Source organism: Lepidochelys kempii, chromosome 3 (assembly GCF_965140265.1).
Source record: "Lepidochelys kempii isolate rLepKem1 chromosome 3, rLepKem1.hap2, whole genome shotgun sequence".
NCBI lineage: Eukaryota > Metazoa > Chordata > Testudines > Cheloniidae > Lepidochelys > Lepidochelys kempii.
Window position 1 is genome coordinate 59919143 of NC_133258.1, and position 18662 is coordinate 59937804.

General features: G+C 41.9%; 1 protein-coding gene across 3 annotated transcripts in view; it reads left to right on the forward strand.

The window, feature by feature from the left end:
• Positions 1 to 18662, forward strand: part of MYO6 (myosin VI) — a 179684-nt gene that overhangs the window by 140209 nt on the left and 20813 nt on the right. For 2 of the 3 annotated variants that reach the window (XM_073336483.1, XM_073336484.1), the window contains exons 26-28: positions 675 to 883; positions 1473 to 1551; positions 5878 to 6038. In XM_073336483.1, the coding sequence (XP_073192584.1) occupies positions 675 to 883; positions 1473 to 1551; positions 5878 to 6038 (449 nt within the window). Of the gene's footprint in view, positions 1 to 674; positions 884 to 1472; positions 1552 to 5877; positions 6039 to 12580; positions 12623 to 13056; positions 13087 to 13538; positions 13578 to 18662 lie in introns of all 3 variants that reach the window. The other variant, XM_073336482.1, reaches the window with a different exon arrangement.

The following is an 18662-nucleotide window of genomic DNA, read 5'->3' on the forward strand; positions in this document are numbered from 1 at the left end:
CAATGTGAAAAGGGGAAGACAGTGAGGCAGGAATGAAATAAAAGTGAAGTTATCAAACATTTTTCAAAAGCTTAAAAAAAGGTAATGGGGACCATTGTCTTGTCCAATTAAAGCATTTGCATCATATTAAGGTCGTTTAAAATACTGGTGTGTTTGTTTCTTTAAATGTTGGCGACTAGTAAAAATACCATACAACGATATGAGTGCCAGGGTAACAAAAGGTGTAGAACCATCCACTGTGTTGCCATATGATTAGTATTGTATGTAACTGATCAGGAATTAAGCAGCTATTACACAGAATCCACCCCAAGAAACAGACCTACCAAGTAAGGAGCTAATTGCCATCCTTCATCCTAGAATTTTAAAGCATCAATATCTTTCTTAAGGGAGTAAGGGTTGAAAAGGGATGACATGCTTCAAAGAAGGAAGGTCCTAGCCAGTCCTCAGCTGTAAGGATGATGGTTATTTGTGGTTTAAAGTGACAAGTGAGACAAAATAGTGGATCTTCAGTATTTTGGAAAGGAGGTGGAGAACTCCTTATTGTGCTCCCCCAAAACAAAACAAAAATGCAAATGTAATGTACCTGTAATGCACTTTTATGGGGCTTTATATTTTTAAATGCAGTACAAGCATTAATGAATATTATCCCCTATATTTCTTGTTTTATTTTCCAGGCCATTGTCATGACTAGGGAACAGATACAGAAAGAGTATGATGCTCTAGTTAAGAGCTCAGAGCGGCTTCTTAGTGAGCTACAGAAAAAGAAGCAGCAAGAGGAGGAAGCAGAGAGGCTGCGACGCATCCAGGAGGAAATGGAAAGAGAAAGGAAAAGACGTGAAGAGGAGGAGCAACGTCGCAGAAAGGAAGAGGAGGAAAGGCGACTGTGAGTGTTGAATTACATAATCAGTTCTTGATTCAAAAGCAAACAGAAATGACAGTCTGACCAATTTGTTGTTAATATTAAAGTAGCACCTATAGGCCCTGATTCAGTTTGGGGCCCACTTGTGCTAAGTGTTGTACAGACATGGTCCCTGCCCCGAAGAGCTTACAGTCTAAATGTAGACAAGATAGACAAATGGAGGAGAGAAAACTAGAGCCAGAGAGAGGTGAAGTGACACCTCCGGCACATCTGGGAATAAAAGGTCTCCTGAGCCCCAGTCCAGAGCCCTGTCCATTGGACTGCTCTGCCTCTCAAGTTGCTATTTAGATTTATGTAAGATGCCTAGAATCGTAGGAATGGAAGGGACTTCGAGAGGTCATCTAGTCCAGTCCCCTGCAGTCATGGCAGGACTAAGTATTATCTAGACCTTCCCTGACAGATGTTTGTCTGACCTGCTCCTAAAAATCTCCAGAGATTGAGATTCCTCCCTGGGCAGTTTATTTCCATGCTTGTATGTTTCTCATTCATTTATGTTCTGTTATAATTTACGTAATTATCAAATGCTTTCTCTTGTTTTTATTTCTTGTATTAGAAAAGCTGAGATTGAGGCAAAGAGAAAACAGGAAGAAGAAGAGAGGAAGAAGAGGGAAGAGGAAGAAAAACGTATTCAGGTAACATTTTAATTAAACTTTCCTGATCTTTCATTTAAATCATCTCTTTGAGCTAGTAAGTCTAGAGGTTCTGTTCCCAAGATAATAAAACAGTGTTGTGGTTGCCATAGTTAATATAAGCATTGACAAAAACAAATAGTGGAATTATAGTTAGATAATTTAGTAACTGTAGAAGTGGGGAAGAGAAAGAAATTAATAGTGATTGGTAAGAAAAAAACCCCATCATTTTCCAGGTAGGATTACAAGTGTGTGTGAATGAGAAGCCGAGAGAGAGAGGTTGTTCTAGATGGCAGGAGCTGCAGCATAGGGTTTTGTGCAAACAGTGTCCAGTTTGTATGGAACAGCATCGAGGAAAGCCGTGACAGATGAAATGATAAAGAGAAGCTGAGGCTATTTATGTAAGCTGAGCATGAACAAGTCCATGGAAGTTCTTAAAAACAGAAGGAAATATTAAATAGAGTCCTCAAATTCATGGGGGCTTGTTAGCATTGTTTGTAGATGTGACTGAATGCAGATGGTGAGCAGAGTCAGAAGGTGCCATTTTAACAATCGCTCCTTAGTACACCTCATCTCTAAAGGCAGATGTGAAATGACTGTGTGGGAGGAAAACTAGAAAAAAACAAGGGCTGAATCTTTTAATTAAAGGACAGGTCGAGGCAGTGCTGCCACCAAGGTATGAGAACAAGGGATATGATGGGCAGGAGTAGAACTGAGACAGAAAGGAACTGGAAATGTTCTTGTAGCTATAGAGTTTGTAGCACAGTGGCTTGTGCTTCCCCCAAGCTAAAGGAAAATGAGGGAGAGGGAGTTGTCAGCAGAACTGTTGTTAGTTACACTGAGGAGAGCATTTTGCAATGATTAAACCAGAATCAAGACTGAAATGAATCAATATTGTTACAAAACGAGATTGAATTGATAACAGGAGTCTGCACACACACACACTGTCCTTCTCTCTCTGCCTCACTGACACACACTCACATCCCCCCCCCCAGTAGCTCGAAAAGGGAAAAGTGTAAATTAGCTTAAATTCTATGAATTATCAGATTTGACTGTCCTAACGGTGTATTTTCTATAAATAATGTAATGTTAGTAGTATGTTACCTAACCATATACCAGTGCTACTAAATCTTGTCTGCGAAGTGAAGTTAGACTGACCCTCCCCCCTTTTTTGCTTTTTCTTATATAGTTCTCTACATGATGGGTTCCAACGTGAGAATTAGTGAAGTTCTGATATACTTACCACATAAGTGTCACAGTTCAATGAAATATGATCATGTAATTACAAAAACACTATTGCAATCCATGATATGTAACTGGTTAAATTAAGTTTATTTTGTAAATTTTAACTCTGCATATCATGGTTTTAATTTTAAAATATTGACCTAATGAGGCATTAAGATAATTTTGTCCATTGAAGTAGCTATATACAGTAGCTGAAGAAGAAAAATACTTCCCTGTAGCAAAGTGTCATATTTTCCAGCTGGGATTTAATGAGAAGTCTGTTATTTACAGCTGTGACATCTGACTTCAAATTGTTAAAAAAAATAAAAATATCTTAATTTAAAAGTCATATGTCATAGCTTTGTTAAATTTCCCTAGAGTTAAATGAGAGAGACATATATATATATATGTCTAACAAGAAATATTATAATTATATATATATATAATTGTAATATTTCTTGCTAGTTGGAGATAGGATTTTTTTGCTTTGACATTATACCTATTTCTCTATATAAGCATAATGCTGTTGATATAAATGAATATTTAGAGTTTTTGTAATTTAGAAGTAATCAAATCCCAGAACAATTTTTACAGTAAAATAAGCTTGTAAAAGAGCAAGCCTGCTGTAGAATGATTGACAGAATTGCCACTGATATCACAATCCCATCTACCTTCCCACCCCCCTTTGCTTTCCCGCTGTTTATAAGACTATTAATCAAACGAAGAACATGTAATGCATGCAAATTCCTTTGTTAATTTTGGAGTTCTTCAGGAAGCTGTCTCAGTCACTTCTTATACTTTCCTGAGTCCTAGAACCATTTAAATGTGTTAAATATTTGATTCTCACATACACACCAACCACAGATCCCTGTTCTATTTGTTCCACATAGGAAGCATATTTTTTCCTCACTATTGACTGTAGGTTACAGAACGATTCTCTAATGTTTCTTGTCATTGTATCAGTCTCTGCTTATGCGCATTCTCTTAAATGGTTATAAACAATAGTTATAAATTTCCAATCCATTGCTTCAGCAGTCAGTATTAAGAACAAGTAATGGCGAGGACTAGAAATATCCAGTCTCTCTGAGGACGTCCAAGTGAAGATGCTGGCCTTTGCCTTTTGATAGTCTCCTTGACTTTTTAAAGCTCATTCCCAAAATCATGTTTCAGTCTTTTGAGGCTTTTGCAGTTCTGCACAGAGAGGGCATCAGATTTGCACGACTAAAAGCCATACCAACAGCTACAGTCAGGCTATATCAATGCAGATAGCAATCCTAACATAAATATAGAGAGTTCCAGGATGCTTACAGCTATCAAGGGGGACAGAACTCTCCTGGAAGACATCTTTTAGTTGCAAATATATCATCCAGATGGATAGATGCAATCCAGATCCAACTCCATCCTCCTAGATTCATGAAGACAGTGATGTTTTTCTCATCCTAAATTAAGAACATAAGAATGGCCATACTGGGTCAGACCAAAGGTCCATCTAGCCCAGTATCCTGTCTTCCAACAGTGGCCAATGCCACCAGGTTCTTCAGAGGGAATGAACAGAACAAGTGATCCATCCCCTGTCACCCATTCCCAGCTTCAGGCAAACAGAGGCTTATAGCCATTGATGGACCTATCCTCCATGAATTTATCTAGTTCTTTTTTGAACCCTATTATAGTCTTGGCCTTCACAACATCCTCTGGCAAAGAGTTCCACCGACTGACTGTACATTGTGTGAAGAAATACTTCCTTTTGTTTGTTTTAAACCTGCTGCCTGTTAATTTCATTTGGTGATCCCTAGTTCTTATGTTATGAGAAGGGGTAAATAACACTTCCGTATTTACTTTCTCCACACCAGTTATGATTTTATAGACCTCTATCACATCCCCCCTTAGTCATCTCTTTTCCAAGCTGAAGAATCATAGAATATCAGGGTTGGAAGGGACCTCAGGAGGTCATCTAGTCCAAGCCCCTGATCAAAGCAGGACCAATTCCCAATTAAATCATCCCAGGCAGGGCTTTGTCAAACCTGACCTTAAAAGAATTCCAGTCTTATTAATCTCTCCTCATATGGAAGCTTTTCCATACAGTAATCATTTTTGTTGCCCTTTTTCCAATTCCGATATATCTTTTTTGAGATGGGGCAACCACATCTGCACGCAGTATTCAAGATGTGGGCGTACCCTGGATTTATGTAGAGGCAACATGATATTTTCTGTTTTTTTGTGTATTCCTTTCCTAATGATTCACAACATTGTTAGCTTTTTTGACTACATTGAGGGAATGTTTTCAGAGAACTATCCATGATGACTCCAAGATCTTTCTTGAGTGGTAACAGCTAATTTAGACTCCATCGTTTTATATGTATACTTGGGATTATATTTTCCGGTGTGCATTACTTTGCCATTATCAACACTGATAATCTAGGTTTCAGAGTAGCAGCCATGTTAGCCTGTATTCACAAAAAGAAAAGGAGTACTTGTGGCACCTTAGAGACTAACCAATTTATTTGAGTATAAGCTTTCGTGAGCTACAGCATCCGATGAAGTGAGCTGTAGCTCATGAAAGCTTATGCTCAAGTAAATTGGTTAGTCTCTAAGGTGCCACAAGTACTCCTTTTCTTTTTACTGATAATCTAGGCTTTTTTACTGTTTAAAATTTTCTCCCAGGGTGATGTTAGAATTCTCTGAATCAGAACATCACCTTTTTGTTCTTTTTTTCTGAAATCTTGGGAGCTGCCAGCTGGGAAAGTAGCCACCAAGAACATGTTGTCTCTGTCCTGCCAGAAACTGGGTGTATTTTCAGCTGTACTGGGGCTGCAGGGAGAGGCCCAGTGATGTCAGCAGAGTGCTTTAAACTCTGTCCACTGTGAATGATGATTTCTTCCAAACTCTTCCCTCACTGCTAACTTGCTATCCCTGTGCTGCCATCTTTGCTTTACCTGCCTCTCATGAATAATGAACTTAATTCTGCAAATCATGTATTTATAGTTGGTTTTGTTTTTTTAAATTCACCTTTGTAAGATTATCACTTACCTAGTTGTTTACTGTTGTTGTAGTGGTAGGTGGGTGAGTATAAAGCATTTATTAAAAACATACGTTTTTACTATGCAGGCTGAAATTGAGGCACAGCTAGCTAGAGAGCGAGAAGAAGAGACCCAACAACAGGCAGTCCTTGAACAGGAACGTCGTGACCGTGAGCTTGCGATGAGAATTGCACAGAGCGAAGCAGAGCTCATCAGTGATGAGGCTCAACTTGATTTAGGATTGCGAAGGTATGGTCATTTATTACTCTTACTTTACTTTCAAAACTTTTCATTTACAGATCCTATTGTTATAAAATACCGAGATCTTGTGTTTTTAATGAGGAAATAAAAGTAAAATAGGGCTTTCAAACCAATATATTGGAGTATTTTATTTTCCAAATAACGCTATCAAATTTGTTGAAAATAGCTTGTTGAAATTCAATTTGCAATGTGCATGTAATCATATGAAATCCCTCTTTTGGCACTGGCTAAGTAGCTGTATGATATTTGAGCAAGAGAGGGGTACCTCAGTCTTTGGACAGTCCCAAAGTTTCTATCACCTGGGCTCATTTCACGGTGCTGCTATCAGGCACCTGACTGTTCCTCCTGGTGTGCTAAAGAATAAAGCTACTTTGTGGTGCCTCCAGCGAGACAAGGGGTTAACCACACAAAGGCAGTTAACACGCTGCACTTAAACACAAATATGAAACTTACACAAGCAGACAAATTAAAAATAATAGCTATAAACTTTTATATAGGGATTTGATTGAAGGGACATACAATCTATAAGAATATTGAACGATTAAATTGATTTTAATTTTATTAATAATACTTTTGAATTACTAAAAACTATGCCAGCAATCACAATAGGTCACGTGACCACACACGCCATAAACCCAAAAGTTTCTCCCCCGTCAGTTTTGTCTGTCCCTCATGTCTCTGGTATGCAGCTGGTGCAGTGGAGACGCGTTGCAAGCCTGTAAGGATATGTCGTTATACGTACACTTTATTATACTGGCAACTGAGCAGGTCTTGATGATCCAGGCAGATGAAAGTCCTTTTGCAGATAGAAGTGCCATAATGATACAATATTAAACCCTAGCTAACTGTCTAACTATAATACAGGGTACTCATTCAGGTTTCTCTTCTGGCTGTGTGGTCAGGAGACTGGTGAAAGCAAGCAGGGCCTCATAAAATATCAGGGTTGAAAGGGACCACAGGAGGTCATCTAGTCCAACCCCCTGCTCAAAGCAGGACCAATCCCCAACTAAATCATCCCAGCCAGGGCTTTGTCAAGCCTGACCTTAAAAAACCTCTTAAGGAAGGAGATTCCACCACCTCCCTAGGTAACGCATTCCAGTGCTTCACCACCCTCATAGTGAAAAAGTTTTTCCTAATATCCAACCTAAACCTCCCCCACTGCAACTTGAGACCATTACTCCTTTTTCTGTAATCAGCTACCACTGAGAACAGTCTAGATCCATCCTCTTTGGAACCCCCTTTCAGGTAGTTGAAAGCAGCTATCAAAACCCCCTTATTCTTCTCTTCTGCAGACTAAACAACCCCAGTTCCCTCAGCCTCTCCTCATAAGTCATGTGTTCCAGTCCCCTAATCATTTTTGTTGCCCTCCGCTGGACGCTTTCCAATTTTTCCACATCCTTCTTGTAGTGTGGGGCCCAAAACTGGACACAGTACTCCAGATGAGGCCTCACCAATGTCGAATAGAGGGGAACGATCATGTCCCTCGATCTGCTGGCAATGCCCCTACTTATACATCCTAAAATGCCATTTGCCTTCATGGCAACAAGGGCACACTGACTCATATCCAGCTTCTCGTCCACTGTAACCCCTAGGTCCTTTTCTGCACAACTGCTGCCTAGCCTAGTCTGTCCCTAGTCTGTAGCGGTGCATGGGATTCTTCTGTCCTAAGTGCAGGACTCTGCACTTTTCCTTGTTGAACCTCATCAGATTTCTTCTGGCCCAATCCTCTTAATTTGTCAAGGTCCCTCTGTATCCTAACCCTACCCTCCAGTGTATCTACCTCTCCTTGAGGATTGCTGGATAGACACGATCTATCTGCTCCCTTCTGGAACTATGCCAGCAGTTTTTAGAGATTGGACCCCATGGGCCCAGGGGCCAGTAGGTTAGGTCTCTATATCCAAAGTCCAGAGTCTGATAAGGGCTGGCTACATGGCAAGCAGGCTGCAGATAGTGGCAGGAGAGATGGGCTGTCTCCTGTTGCTCACAGGCAGGTTGCAGGAGGAACGGATTGTCCCCCCTGAGGCTTTTTGGCAGGCTGAGGGGAAAGATAGGCCAGTTGCTAGGCCTGGAAGTGCTACAATCAGGCCAGGTGCAGGGGCCTGGAAGTGCTGTGTGGGAAGGCTGTAGTGAGTCCACCTTTCTCCTCCACTCCCCAGCTGATCTCTGCCACGTGGAGGGAAAGCAAGGCTATATATACCCTTCTTGGGGTATCTGGGGCCTTGCACAAGGTCAGAGAATGCTTGCTGTGCTGCTTGGCTGTCTTCTGCTCTCTAATTGGGTGCTGGTGACTGCTGTTGTCTCCCTTCTTCCCATTGGTTTGGGGGAGGAGGGTTTCTGGGGTGAGTGGGGGGTTGCGCTCCCCGCCCCTTCAGCTGCTGGTGTGAAGTCAACAGCACAGGACTCGGTGTCATCAATCCCATGGGGGCCCACAAGGTGTGTGTCTTCCCGTCGGGCACTGCCCCCTTGCTAAGGTGGGTGGTGGCTACAATAGAAATGTAAGGCTGGGAGGAACCTAGTTCAATATCTCCTCCTGAGGCAGGATAAAGTATACTTAGACCATTCCTGACAGGTGTTTGTCTGACCTGTTCTTAGAAACCTCCAAAGATGGGGATTCCACAACCTCTCTTGGTACCTTTTTCCAGTGCTTGACTATGCTCATAGTTAGAAAGCATTTCCAGATATCTAACCTGAATCTCCCTTGCATTTGTGCATTAATATGACCAGTTCTGTAGGAAACTGCCTTGGTGGAAAAACAATATTTTTCTCACATTTTATTAATTATAGTAGGGATGGCAGCCAATTTCAGTCTTGATTATACAGTCCAATGAGATTAGAAACTCGGATATCACCAGTGTAATGCAGTGTTTGCACTTTCTGGTACTTACATGCTCCCAGTAGCATAACATAAATTCATTTATTGGGAAAAAAAAAACAAAAAAACCCTACCTAGAAGGAAATAGTAGTTCTTCTGTATCTTAACTGGCAAATATAGAATTGGAAATGCATGCATTTAACCTTAACAGAATTAAAAAGCCTATATCAACTGACCTTGTAGGCACGCTATTAAAAGATATAGACCCTCCAAATGCAAAGATTTTTTTAGATAATGTCACAGCATTTGCTTTGTCACTGATATTATGTTGTCTTTTATGTAATTTTATAGGGTATTTACTAATAAACTAGTTAATAAATTTCTTAGACAGCTGACATACATATAACTGATGTATTTTCCACTTGGCTTCCTGTGAGACTGGGCCCTATTCATCTGTTCTTCATTGTGTGTTGAATGCTTTTTTCCCTATGTGACTTGTGGTTACAAAATTCAGTTTAGGGAATCCTGTTCTCCAGATCTTAATTTTACACATAGAAGAACAATACAAGTACTCTTTTTCATAACATTTCACAGAGGTTGCCACTAAAAAGTCAACATTTACTAACAATCACCATACAATAGTTATCTCAGACACTGTTTGGTGTCTGTTGATAAATGTTGATGTTTTAACAGCAACCACTGTAACTTGCAGATGGAAATTCAAGTGTGATACTTATTTACACAGGCAGAGTTCTGGAAGCTTTCACTTGCTCCCTTTTCTTTAGTTTCCTGTACAAGCTATGCTATTTTTATCAGTGTCTCTCAAATCAAAGAGCAACTTTTCAAAACCATGTGTAGGAATGCAAAATGAGTCAATTAAGGTATGCAGCTCTACATGATGATAATGAGGGCAAGTTTGTGGCAGACAGATCAACTTCTGTAGGTTTGAATCAATAATAGATCTTATTCTTCAAAGTGCTTCCATTTCCCTGACTTTCTCTTAACCTGTGAGGGTGAAGAATGAGGTTTAGGTTTATGGTCCCAATTGGATATTCTATATACATATATTTGTTTTGAGGAGGTTTAGGGCCTTCCGGAACTCTGCTTGAGGATTTGCTTTTAGATGACAGACCAAGATACATGGTTCCCAGGAAAGGAAGAAGCAACCAGGCCAGTGAAGCTTTTCAACAGCTGAGAGGAAGAAGTAGAGCTGCACCAGAGGCACCTAGAAATGCTGGGTTCAAGGGAAGGATCTGAGCAACCCCTCTATTTTTAAAGTCCTTACATTAAATAGGGAAGTGGGGTGGGATATACGAGAGGCATTAGTTCCCTAACCTTCCCTCCGTCAAGTTTGAAAAGGGAGTAGATAGACATGTCCCTTAGTGCCAAGAAAGAGGCAGAAATTGGAGCCCAGGAAGGAGGACTAGTTGGCAAGTAATCTTCCTTGCAAGAGGGAGAGGAGAAGATGGGAGAAGGAAGAGCAGGGAGAGGTATGGCAGTGTAACTGCATTGCAAGAGATTCACTCAAACTCTGATCTTCCCCACTTTTCCTGCTGCCAGAGGATGTGCCTGGCCTTTCTGTCTTCCCTGCCTGGGATGCCCTTTGAAGCACATAGGATGAGTAGAGAAAACGGATGCTTAACCTTCCCTTTCCTCAGAACTTCTCCAGTTTCTCTGTCTATTCAGGTGGTAGGGGAAGGAATCCTCTGCTTTGAGCCACTGGAAAGGGAGCAAGGGTTTGGACAGCTTAATGTGGCAACATAGTGTCACTAGTGATCTCAGGATATCCTAGACACACCTGAAAAACAATCTACCCATTTTGAGCTATAACTGAGTCTCTTCCTCCCTTTTTTTTGTTTGTGTGCATTCGCACATACACATGGTGAGGGTTGAGAACACAGCAACACTGTCTAGGCTCGGAATAAGTGAGTGCAACCACACTTAAAAACCAAAATACTTTTGAATGGGAAGTTTTGACACTTTACAAAAATGTCCATCTTGTTTTCCATCAGTGTAAATCCTTTCTTAGATTGGTTTCTTCACTGCATTTATAGTTGAAATACTCTGCCTTTGTTATAACTTTCTTTGAAGCATTAGCAAACTAATTTAATTTCTAACTGCTCGTGTATAGGCACCTAGAAGACTTGCTTAGAAAAGTTGTGGAAATTTTGTTCGGTCTGAATCAGCTGTTTTCAAACTTCATTGCATCGTGACCCCCTTCTGACAATAAAAATTACTACATGACCCCAGGAAAGAGGGCCTGAAGACTGAGCCCGCCCTACCCCTGCCTTCCGAGCTCCACTGCCCTGGGCAGGGGGGGGCCAAAGCTGAAGCCCAAGGGCTTCTGCCCTGGGCAGGGGGCATGTAACCTTAGCCCTGGGTGGTGGGGCTTGGGCTTGGGCTTGGGCTTGGGCCCTGAGCGGTGGGGCTCGGGCCTGGGCCCCAGCAAGTCTAACACCAGCCTTGGCGACCCCGTTAAAGTGGAGTCATGACCCACAGTTTGAGAACCCCTGGATAAAACCGTTGAGTTCAGCAAGTTTTGTTTTTGTTGTTTAAAAAATATCCTTTTACACAGATCCTCACAAGGCATTTTAGTCATGTTGGCTGCAGGGAGAGGTTTGAAATTTGAAGCATTGCATGGAAATAGTGCTTAGAGAGAAGAAATTCCTTTGTGAGATTTGGAGAGGCGGGAACTAAACATAACAAGTTAAGCATTGAAAAATCACTGCTGAACATTCTTGCTCAGTGGGTATTTGTTAAAATGTAAGCAGACCCGAACATGTGTCTTCCTTTGGGGCAGATGAACTGCACATTCCAACATGCATAGGCTTACACTGCTGTAACTTACACTTCCTTCTCTCCCCTCCCCCACACCACGTTCAACCTTATTGTTGCATAACATACTAAGTATGCTGAACTCATCCAGCCTCACTGCCTCTCCCGTGCTTTGCATAGCATTTCCACAAACCATTTTCGTTTTACTTTTGCATCATGATATGAGCAAAAGTATTTTTTCATAGAACTATACTCCTTTTGGAGTACTTAATAATCGGCACTAGGAGCTTTTTTAGCCAAAAGCCATGTGACAATACGATAGTATGTTCTGTTTCTAAGGACAACTAGTAGTGACTAATATGTTCTGCCCTATGGTGCTGTTCTCCACTCCCAAAAAAATAAAAAAAATCAATCTGTAGCATGTCCTTCTGTAAACGGCCTCAATTTTTATTCAGTGTGTACACATTCTGTTTGACTTTTATAGCTAGTCCCTATTTTACTAATCTTCTCAAGTTGATAAGTACTTAAAATAAATAGGGTATGTACTGTGTGTGTGAAATACATGCTTGAGTAAAATCACAGCACTGTAAAATCATAAAAATAGCTTATTCCTCTTTGCACCATATTGTATTATATTTTTATCACTTTCAGGTTAAGTAAATGAATACATTGCTATTTTGTTTTCTTATTCTATTGACATTTACTGGCTTGGTTACAGTATCTGGTACCAAAATACACACTAACCCTTTTTAATTTTGGCTAGTCTATCACTCTTGAATATGTTGCATATTTCTGGAGAGAAATCTAAATATGTGTGTATTTAATATCTGTGTACTGTACGGATGTATGCAATATGGATTACTGTTGATACTGTATTTGTGTACATTCATGATGTGGGTCTATATTGTGACAAACCATTTCAATTCTAAGTGTCTTTTCACAGATTGGATACTGAAGTTATTCAGCCTGTTCCAGTAGTTGCTAAGTAAGAATTGTTTCATTTTTTTTTTTAGTCTGCTCAACCACACACAAGTGCATCTGTTGCATGTCTGAGTCTTTGATTCAGAAAGATGAAATCTATCTATTCTGTACAAATAAGTAAATTCCAGGTTATAATGTGAGAGTATAAAACAGCCATGGTGAAGTGAGATGGACATCTATAAATGGAGTAAGGCTTTTCTGAATTATTTTAATTTCACTTTTTCTAATCGTGTTACTCTGATCAATAAATTCAGAAGATTAAAGAAGAAAAAAAGGCTTCATAATCCTGAGTCTAGATCAAATAAAATCATTAGATGATAAATCAGAGGAGGATGGGAGAGAGGGAAAAGTTGAACTGATTTGTCCTCTTGACATTTCAGATTTTTAGAAAGTTAATTAGGAAATTGCCAGACTAACCTAAATATCTTCTGTTTGCAGAGTCAATGGAACAAAGCCTCAAATGACTGCGTATGATACTTTATTTTCACTGAGTTTTGCACTACTTTCTAATAATAATAATAATAATTAATAATAATAATAATTCTCTTATTAGAAGAAATTATTGTATTGTCCTTTTATTATTTCTGTTCCCCTATAATAGTAAGCATTGTTATACATTGACCTTTGATAATCAATTTTAATACTTCATAGCTCATACTTTGCTTATGTCTAAGAAATGTTTAAAGTTAATTATAGAGTATGTAGATTCAGTATCTGGCAAATACCATGAATTTTAACCATCCCATATGAAAGAGGCAAACATTCAGAAGGAATTACCACAATATAAATGAGCATTTGGTTGAAGTTGATTGCTCCTGCATTAGTTTTATCTTAGACATAATATACCATCAGTCATAACAGACCTTATTAATATTTGAATATAACACTTTTCTTATGTACACTTATCAATTTTCTTATAGGGAACAAATGGCCAAAGAAATGTCAGATGTTTTGTCTAGGTGGGTGAATAGACCGTCCAAAATTAATTTAATCACTCAATTAAACGAAATCATAAACTGAAATTGCTCAATGAAATAAATCAACCTTTTCTTTTGGATGAAATTGCCGTATCAGTATGCTTCCTATTCAAAATCATTATCTGATTTCTTTCTTTAATTATTTTGCCATGACATTTATTTGATTGCATAAACATGCTCAGAAGGAAATTATCAGTAAATTGCATGTTAAGGTTTCTGTTTGAATAACTTCAAAAGATAAAGAAAAGCTTTGAAGAGCATTCTTTTTCCACTATATCTTAGATGACACCAGTGGTGAGCTGGAGCCAGTTCGCACCGGTTCACTAGGGCCGGTTGTTAAATTTAGAAGTCCTTTTAGAACCGGTTGTTCCCGCTCAGGCCCAGGGAGGCAGAGCGGAGGTGAGCTGGGGCGGGGGGGTGCGCGAGGAGGGCCACCCGTGCCGCAGCAGGTAACCCAGGGGTGCGGGGGGGATTGCGCAGGGGAACTGCTCCCCGCCCCAGCTCACCTCTGCCATCCTCGGCCTGAGTGGGAAGCTGCAGCCTGCTTCTCAGTCCCCCCTGGCTTCCCGCTGCACAGCTGATTTGCAGGAAGCCAGCCGGGGGGCACAGAGAAGCAGAGCGGGGTGGTGGGTTCAGGGGAGGAGGCCTAGGCGGAGCAGAGGTGAGCTGGGGCCAAGTGCAGGGCGGGGAGCTGCTGGTGGGTGCAGAGCTCAAATTTTCCCCGTGGGTGCTCCAGCCCCGGAGCACCCAGGGAGTCGGTGCCTAAGGCACCACTTTTGATGTGATCAGTGGGGGGAGCGGTTGCTCCCCCTGCTCCCCCCCAGCTACGCTCCCCCACCCCTAGGAGCCAGAGGGACCTGCTGGATGCTTTCTGGGAGCTGCCCAAGGTAAGCACCGCTGGGACTCCCCACCTTGCCCCCCGGAAGATGCCTCTGGCTTAGGGGTGGGGTGGGCACCCACTACGGTGGCCCACGAGACCCTCCTGCCCAGTTCTTGGGGCAGTCAGGGGAGTGGGGTGGATGGGGCAGGGGTCCTGGGGGGGCATCAAGGAATGCGGGGGGGGGTTGGATGGGGCAGGGGTCCAAGGGGGCGGGAGTGGGCAACGACCCCCTCGTGGGTTGAGGAGGGAACCTGTTATTAAGATTTTGGCAGTTCATCACTGGATGACACTGACAAGTTTCCAAAATTTTCGGGCACCATGCTTACAAGTTCAGAATAGTGTTAATAAGGACATAAAAAGTGTTATGTTTATGTAACCATAAGTAGCTTTTTAATAAGAAATTAAATCCAGACATAATTCCATTTCAAACAAAATGAAATCTGAAGCACTGAAACACAAAATGCCAGATGGTGTCTGTTCAGCAATCTTGGTATAATGTGGCAGCTTTATAGACAATGCAGGAATGAATGAGTATACAGGATAACCTGTATATTCTAAGTTAAAATTCTGTTTTATTGAGTTACTAACTGAAAGAGATCTTTGGTAACTTCAAGGATAAAAAGCAGCCTTATGACATGCTGTCTGAAGTTCACATGAAATCTTTCATTCTTTTACATTTTTAAAAACAAACCCTTCAGAAAACAAGATATTATGCTGTGTGTATACGATCTTAAGATATTAGTATGTTTGTTGTGGCATTTCTTAATTGTAGTGCTGATAGTAGTGAACACAGCAGATGCTTACATTTGCACAAAAACATTATATGCAGTATTTTTGAACAGGAGAAAAGGAAGATTAGCCCATCCAATTGAAATTGCTGGGGGAACATAGATAGGGAGGTTGTAGAATAACTACGTAAGAACTGAGCTGAGTCACTGGAGTTAACATGCGTTCCGCAAGCTAAGGGCATCACAAGAACTTTGGCCAAAAGTGGTTGGAGCACAGTTTTTAAGTTCTGTCCATAACCTGGTATTTTTAGTATACATTAGTGTGACTGGTAACTAGTTAAATTCCATTGTTTAGAAACATTTGATTCTTCTTTGAGTGATGGTCCCTATATTTATTCCACACATGAGATATGCGCTTGAGTTTGGAATTTCTTATAAGCAGTGTCCATTGGCTTGCATGTGCTTCGTAGATCTTTGTGCTCCTAGCTGATGGCATAAAGGACGGTGGAGGCCGATTCCTCTCCAGATACTCCTTACCGCCATGTGGTGTGAGTCATTCTATTTGGTGTCCTCAGCTCCTTTTTACAGCATCATTCCTTTATGAATTATGTATAGTTAATTTTTGTAGTTTTTATAGTATAGCATAGATAATTAGATAACATTATTTCCCCCTGCCCTGGAACTTTCCCCCCAAGAAGTCTGGGATTCTGCCCAGGATCCAGGGGTTCAAAAACTGTGTTTCCTGTCCTCACTCCTTTACTGTGAGCAATGAACATCAACGCTGCTTCAACTGCCTGGGTGAGGCTCACATTTCTGCTAAGTGCAGCATCTGCCACGCTTTTCCCCCACAGAACTTGAGAGTCGGGAACTGAGACTCAGAAAACACCTCATGGAGAATGAAGGCAATGAAGCCCCAATCCGATCTGGGCTGTGGACCCTTCCACACACACTCTGATTCAGCTTCAACAAGCAGGCAGTGCCCCTCTGAGCATGAGTTGAGGAACAGAGGCTAAGTCTCTTAAGCCTAAAGAGAAGGCTTCACAGGAGAGTAAGGGGCATTCTCATAGACATAAGGACAGTCATTTATGTCTGAAAAGAAGGGATCCCTCCCTGACCCCCTCAGGAGAGCCAACACGCATGGGTGCTAAGCTCTTCAGCCCCACTAAATCTTCTTGACAAGTCAAGAGGGCACCCAAGGATATGGATCCATGCTTCCAACACTGGCTCTAGTGATGAAGACACATGATAGATAGCTCCTGGTGCTTCAATCCACTTTGGGAAACAAACCATCGACAACAGCAATGTGGCCCTGGAGGAAGCCAACCACCATGTGACCAGAGAGGCTCCAGCTCCCCCAATGGATTCTCCTCATACTCCTCATGGTCCGAGATGTCTCCCTCCCTGGAGGACATCTTTTGCTCTCCCCCATCCACATTCACCATTTCTATTGGGTACATCCATATTCCAAGATGATGTTACACGGGAGGAGGAATCTAGCACAAGGAGATGGAATGGGGGGACAGTTATATCTGCCAGCCTACAAGCACAGCCATTGGTACCATTGGTCCCACCGGTGACCAGGTATCCAACCTTCTCTTCCGATGAGTTGAGGGCTCCCCAGGAGTCTATGCGGCATGGAGGAGATGTCACCCTGGACACAGGTGATAGAAGGTCAGGATTCAGGCCTCCAAACTGACATGGTTGGCCAAGGGACAGGGGCTACCCTGTGCCATGGGGACCCCTCCTCCAGTGGATCCATCTTATTGGCAATACTGGGGATCGTGGGAGCCCTACCCCCAGACAGCCAGGATCTATGCACGATTCCTACTTAACATTGCCTGGCCCTACACAATTGGCCCCGCTAGCATAGTCAAAGGAGGATGGTGAGCCAGATCTGACTGGTTCGTGGAGCAGTCTGTTCAGTGTCACTGGATGAGGTGGTCACTCCATCTTTTTTATCTCCACCGGATGACTTTAAAAAGTACCAAGAGCTCATGCGCAGGGTAGCAGCAGTGCTACAGATCCAGCTGGAGGAAATTCAGGAGCCTTCGCACAGCTTACTAAACATTCTGCACCCCCGCCAGTCCCTGTAGAATGGCCCTCCCTGTCAATGAAGTTATCATGAACCCAGCAAAGGCAGTTTGGCACACCTCTGCTTCTTGTGCTCCCACCCCTAAGAGGACCAAGAAGCACTGACTGCAGTGTCCCATCCAAGCGGGGAGAGTTCTTGTTCTTTCACCTCCTGCCAAACTCGCTGGTGGTATATGTGGCTACAGAGCGGTCCAAGCAACAGCACCCAAAGGATACTCCCTCTTCTGCCTCCCTCCAGGTCAGAATCTTGATAATTATTAGGCCCTCATATCCAAATATAATTTTATCAATTATGCTAGATTTCTAGAGTTTAAGGACAAGCTCTGGAGGATCGATCCCACTTTCAGGTCTTAGTAGATGAGGGCAAATTGATGGCAAAATTCACTCCAACTCATGGTGAATGTAGCAGATGCCACATTGAGGGAGATGCTGTGGCCATTGTCATGAGGAGAGACTTGTGGTTGCAATCCTCAGGTTTCCCTATAGAGCTGCAGCGTACTATCCAAGATCTTCCCTTCGATACTATCTACGTATTCCACAACAAAATGGATGAGTCTCTCCACTCCCTCAAAGACTCGAACAGCGTTCACTTGCTTGGCATTTATACCACAAGAGGAAGCATCATAGATAGTGGTATAGGGCAAGACCAATTCCTCAGGCTTTTATCATCAACTTCCTCAGGAGCCACCAGGCAAGAGACAGGGGGTGTATAGACCTAGTAACCTCTGCAACATCCACTGCCAGTTTGTACTCTAATCCCTAGGTGAAGCCTTTCTTTTGATGGGACTGTCAAGACCCATGTCCCTTTATTGATACTCTTCATTCCCCTGTTCAGATTGTTTGGAGGCCACTTTACCCGGTTTGTCAAAGACTGGAGCACCCTCACTACACATAAATGGGTATTAGACATTATCTGTGGAGGCTATCTAGTTGAGTTTCTGATATCTCCTTCCCACAAATGCCCTGTCTCGTTCCTCTTCAGGAACCACTCTCACAAGGAGATTTTAGAACAGAAGGTTAACTCCCTGCTTCTTAAGGGAGCCACAGAAAAGGATTCCTCTCAAACCATGGGAAGGTATTCTATTCTCCTTACTTCCTGATCCCAAGAAGAATGCAGAATGGAGGCCAATTTTCAATCTTTGTCAGTTAAACAAGTTATTTTGAAAACTAAAATTCCTCATGATCTCCTTGGCATCAATAATTCCCTCGTTAGAGGAGTGTGCATAGTTTGCAGCTCTTGACATGAAAGATGCATATTTTCATATAGATATCCATGTGGTCCACAGGAGGTACCTTGAGTTTCTCTTCTCCCAAGACCATTAGCAATTCAAAGACCTCCCCTTCAGTTTGGTCAGAGCACCCAGGGTG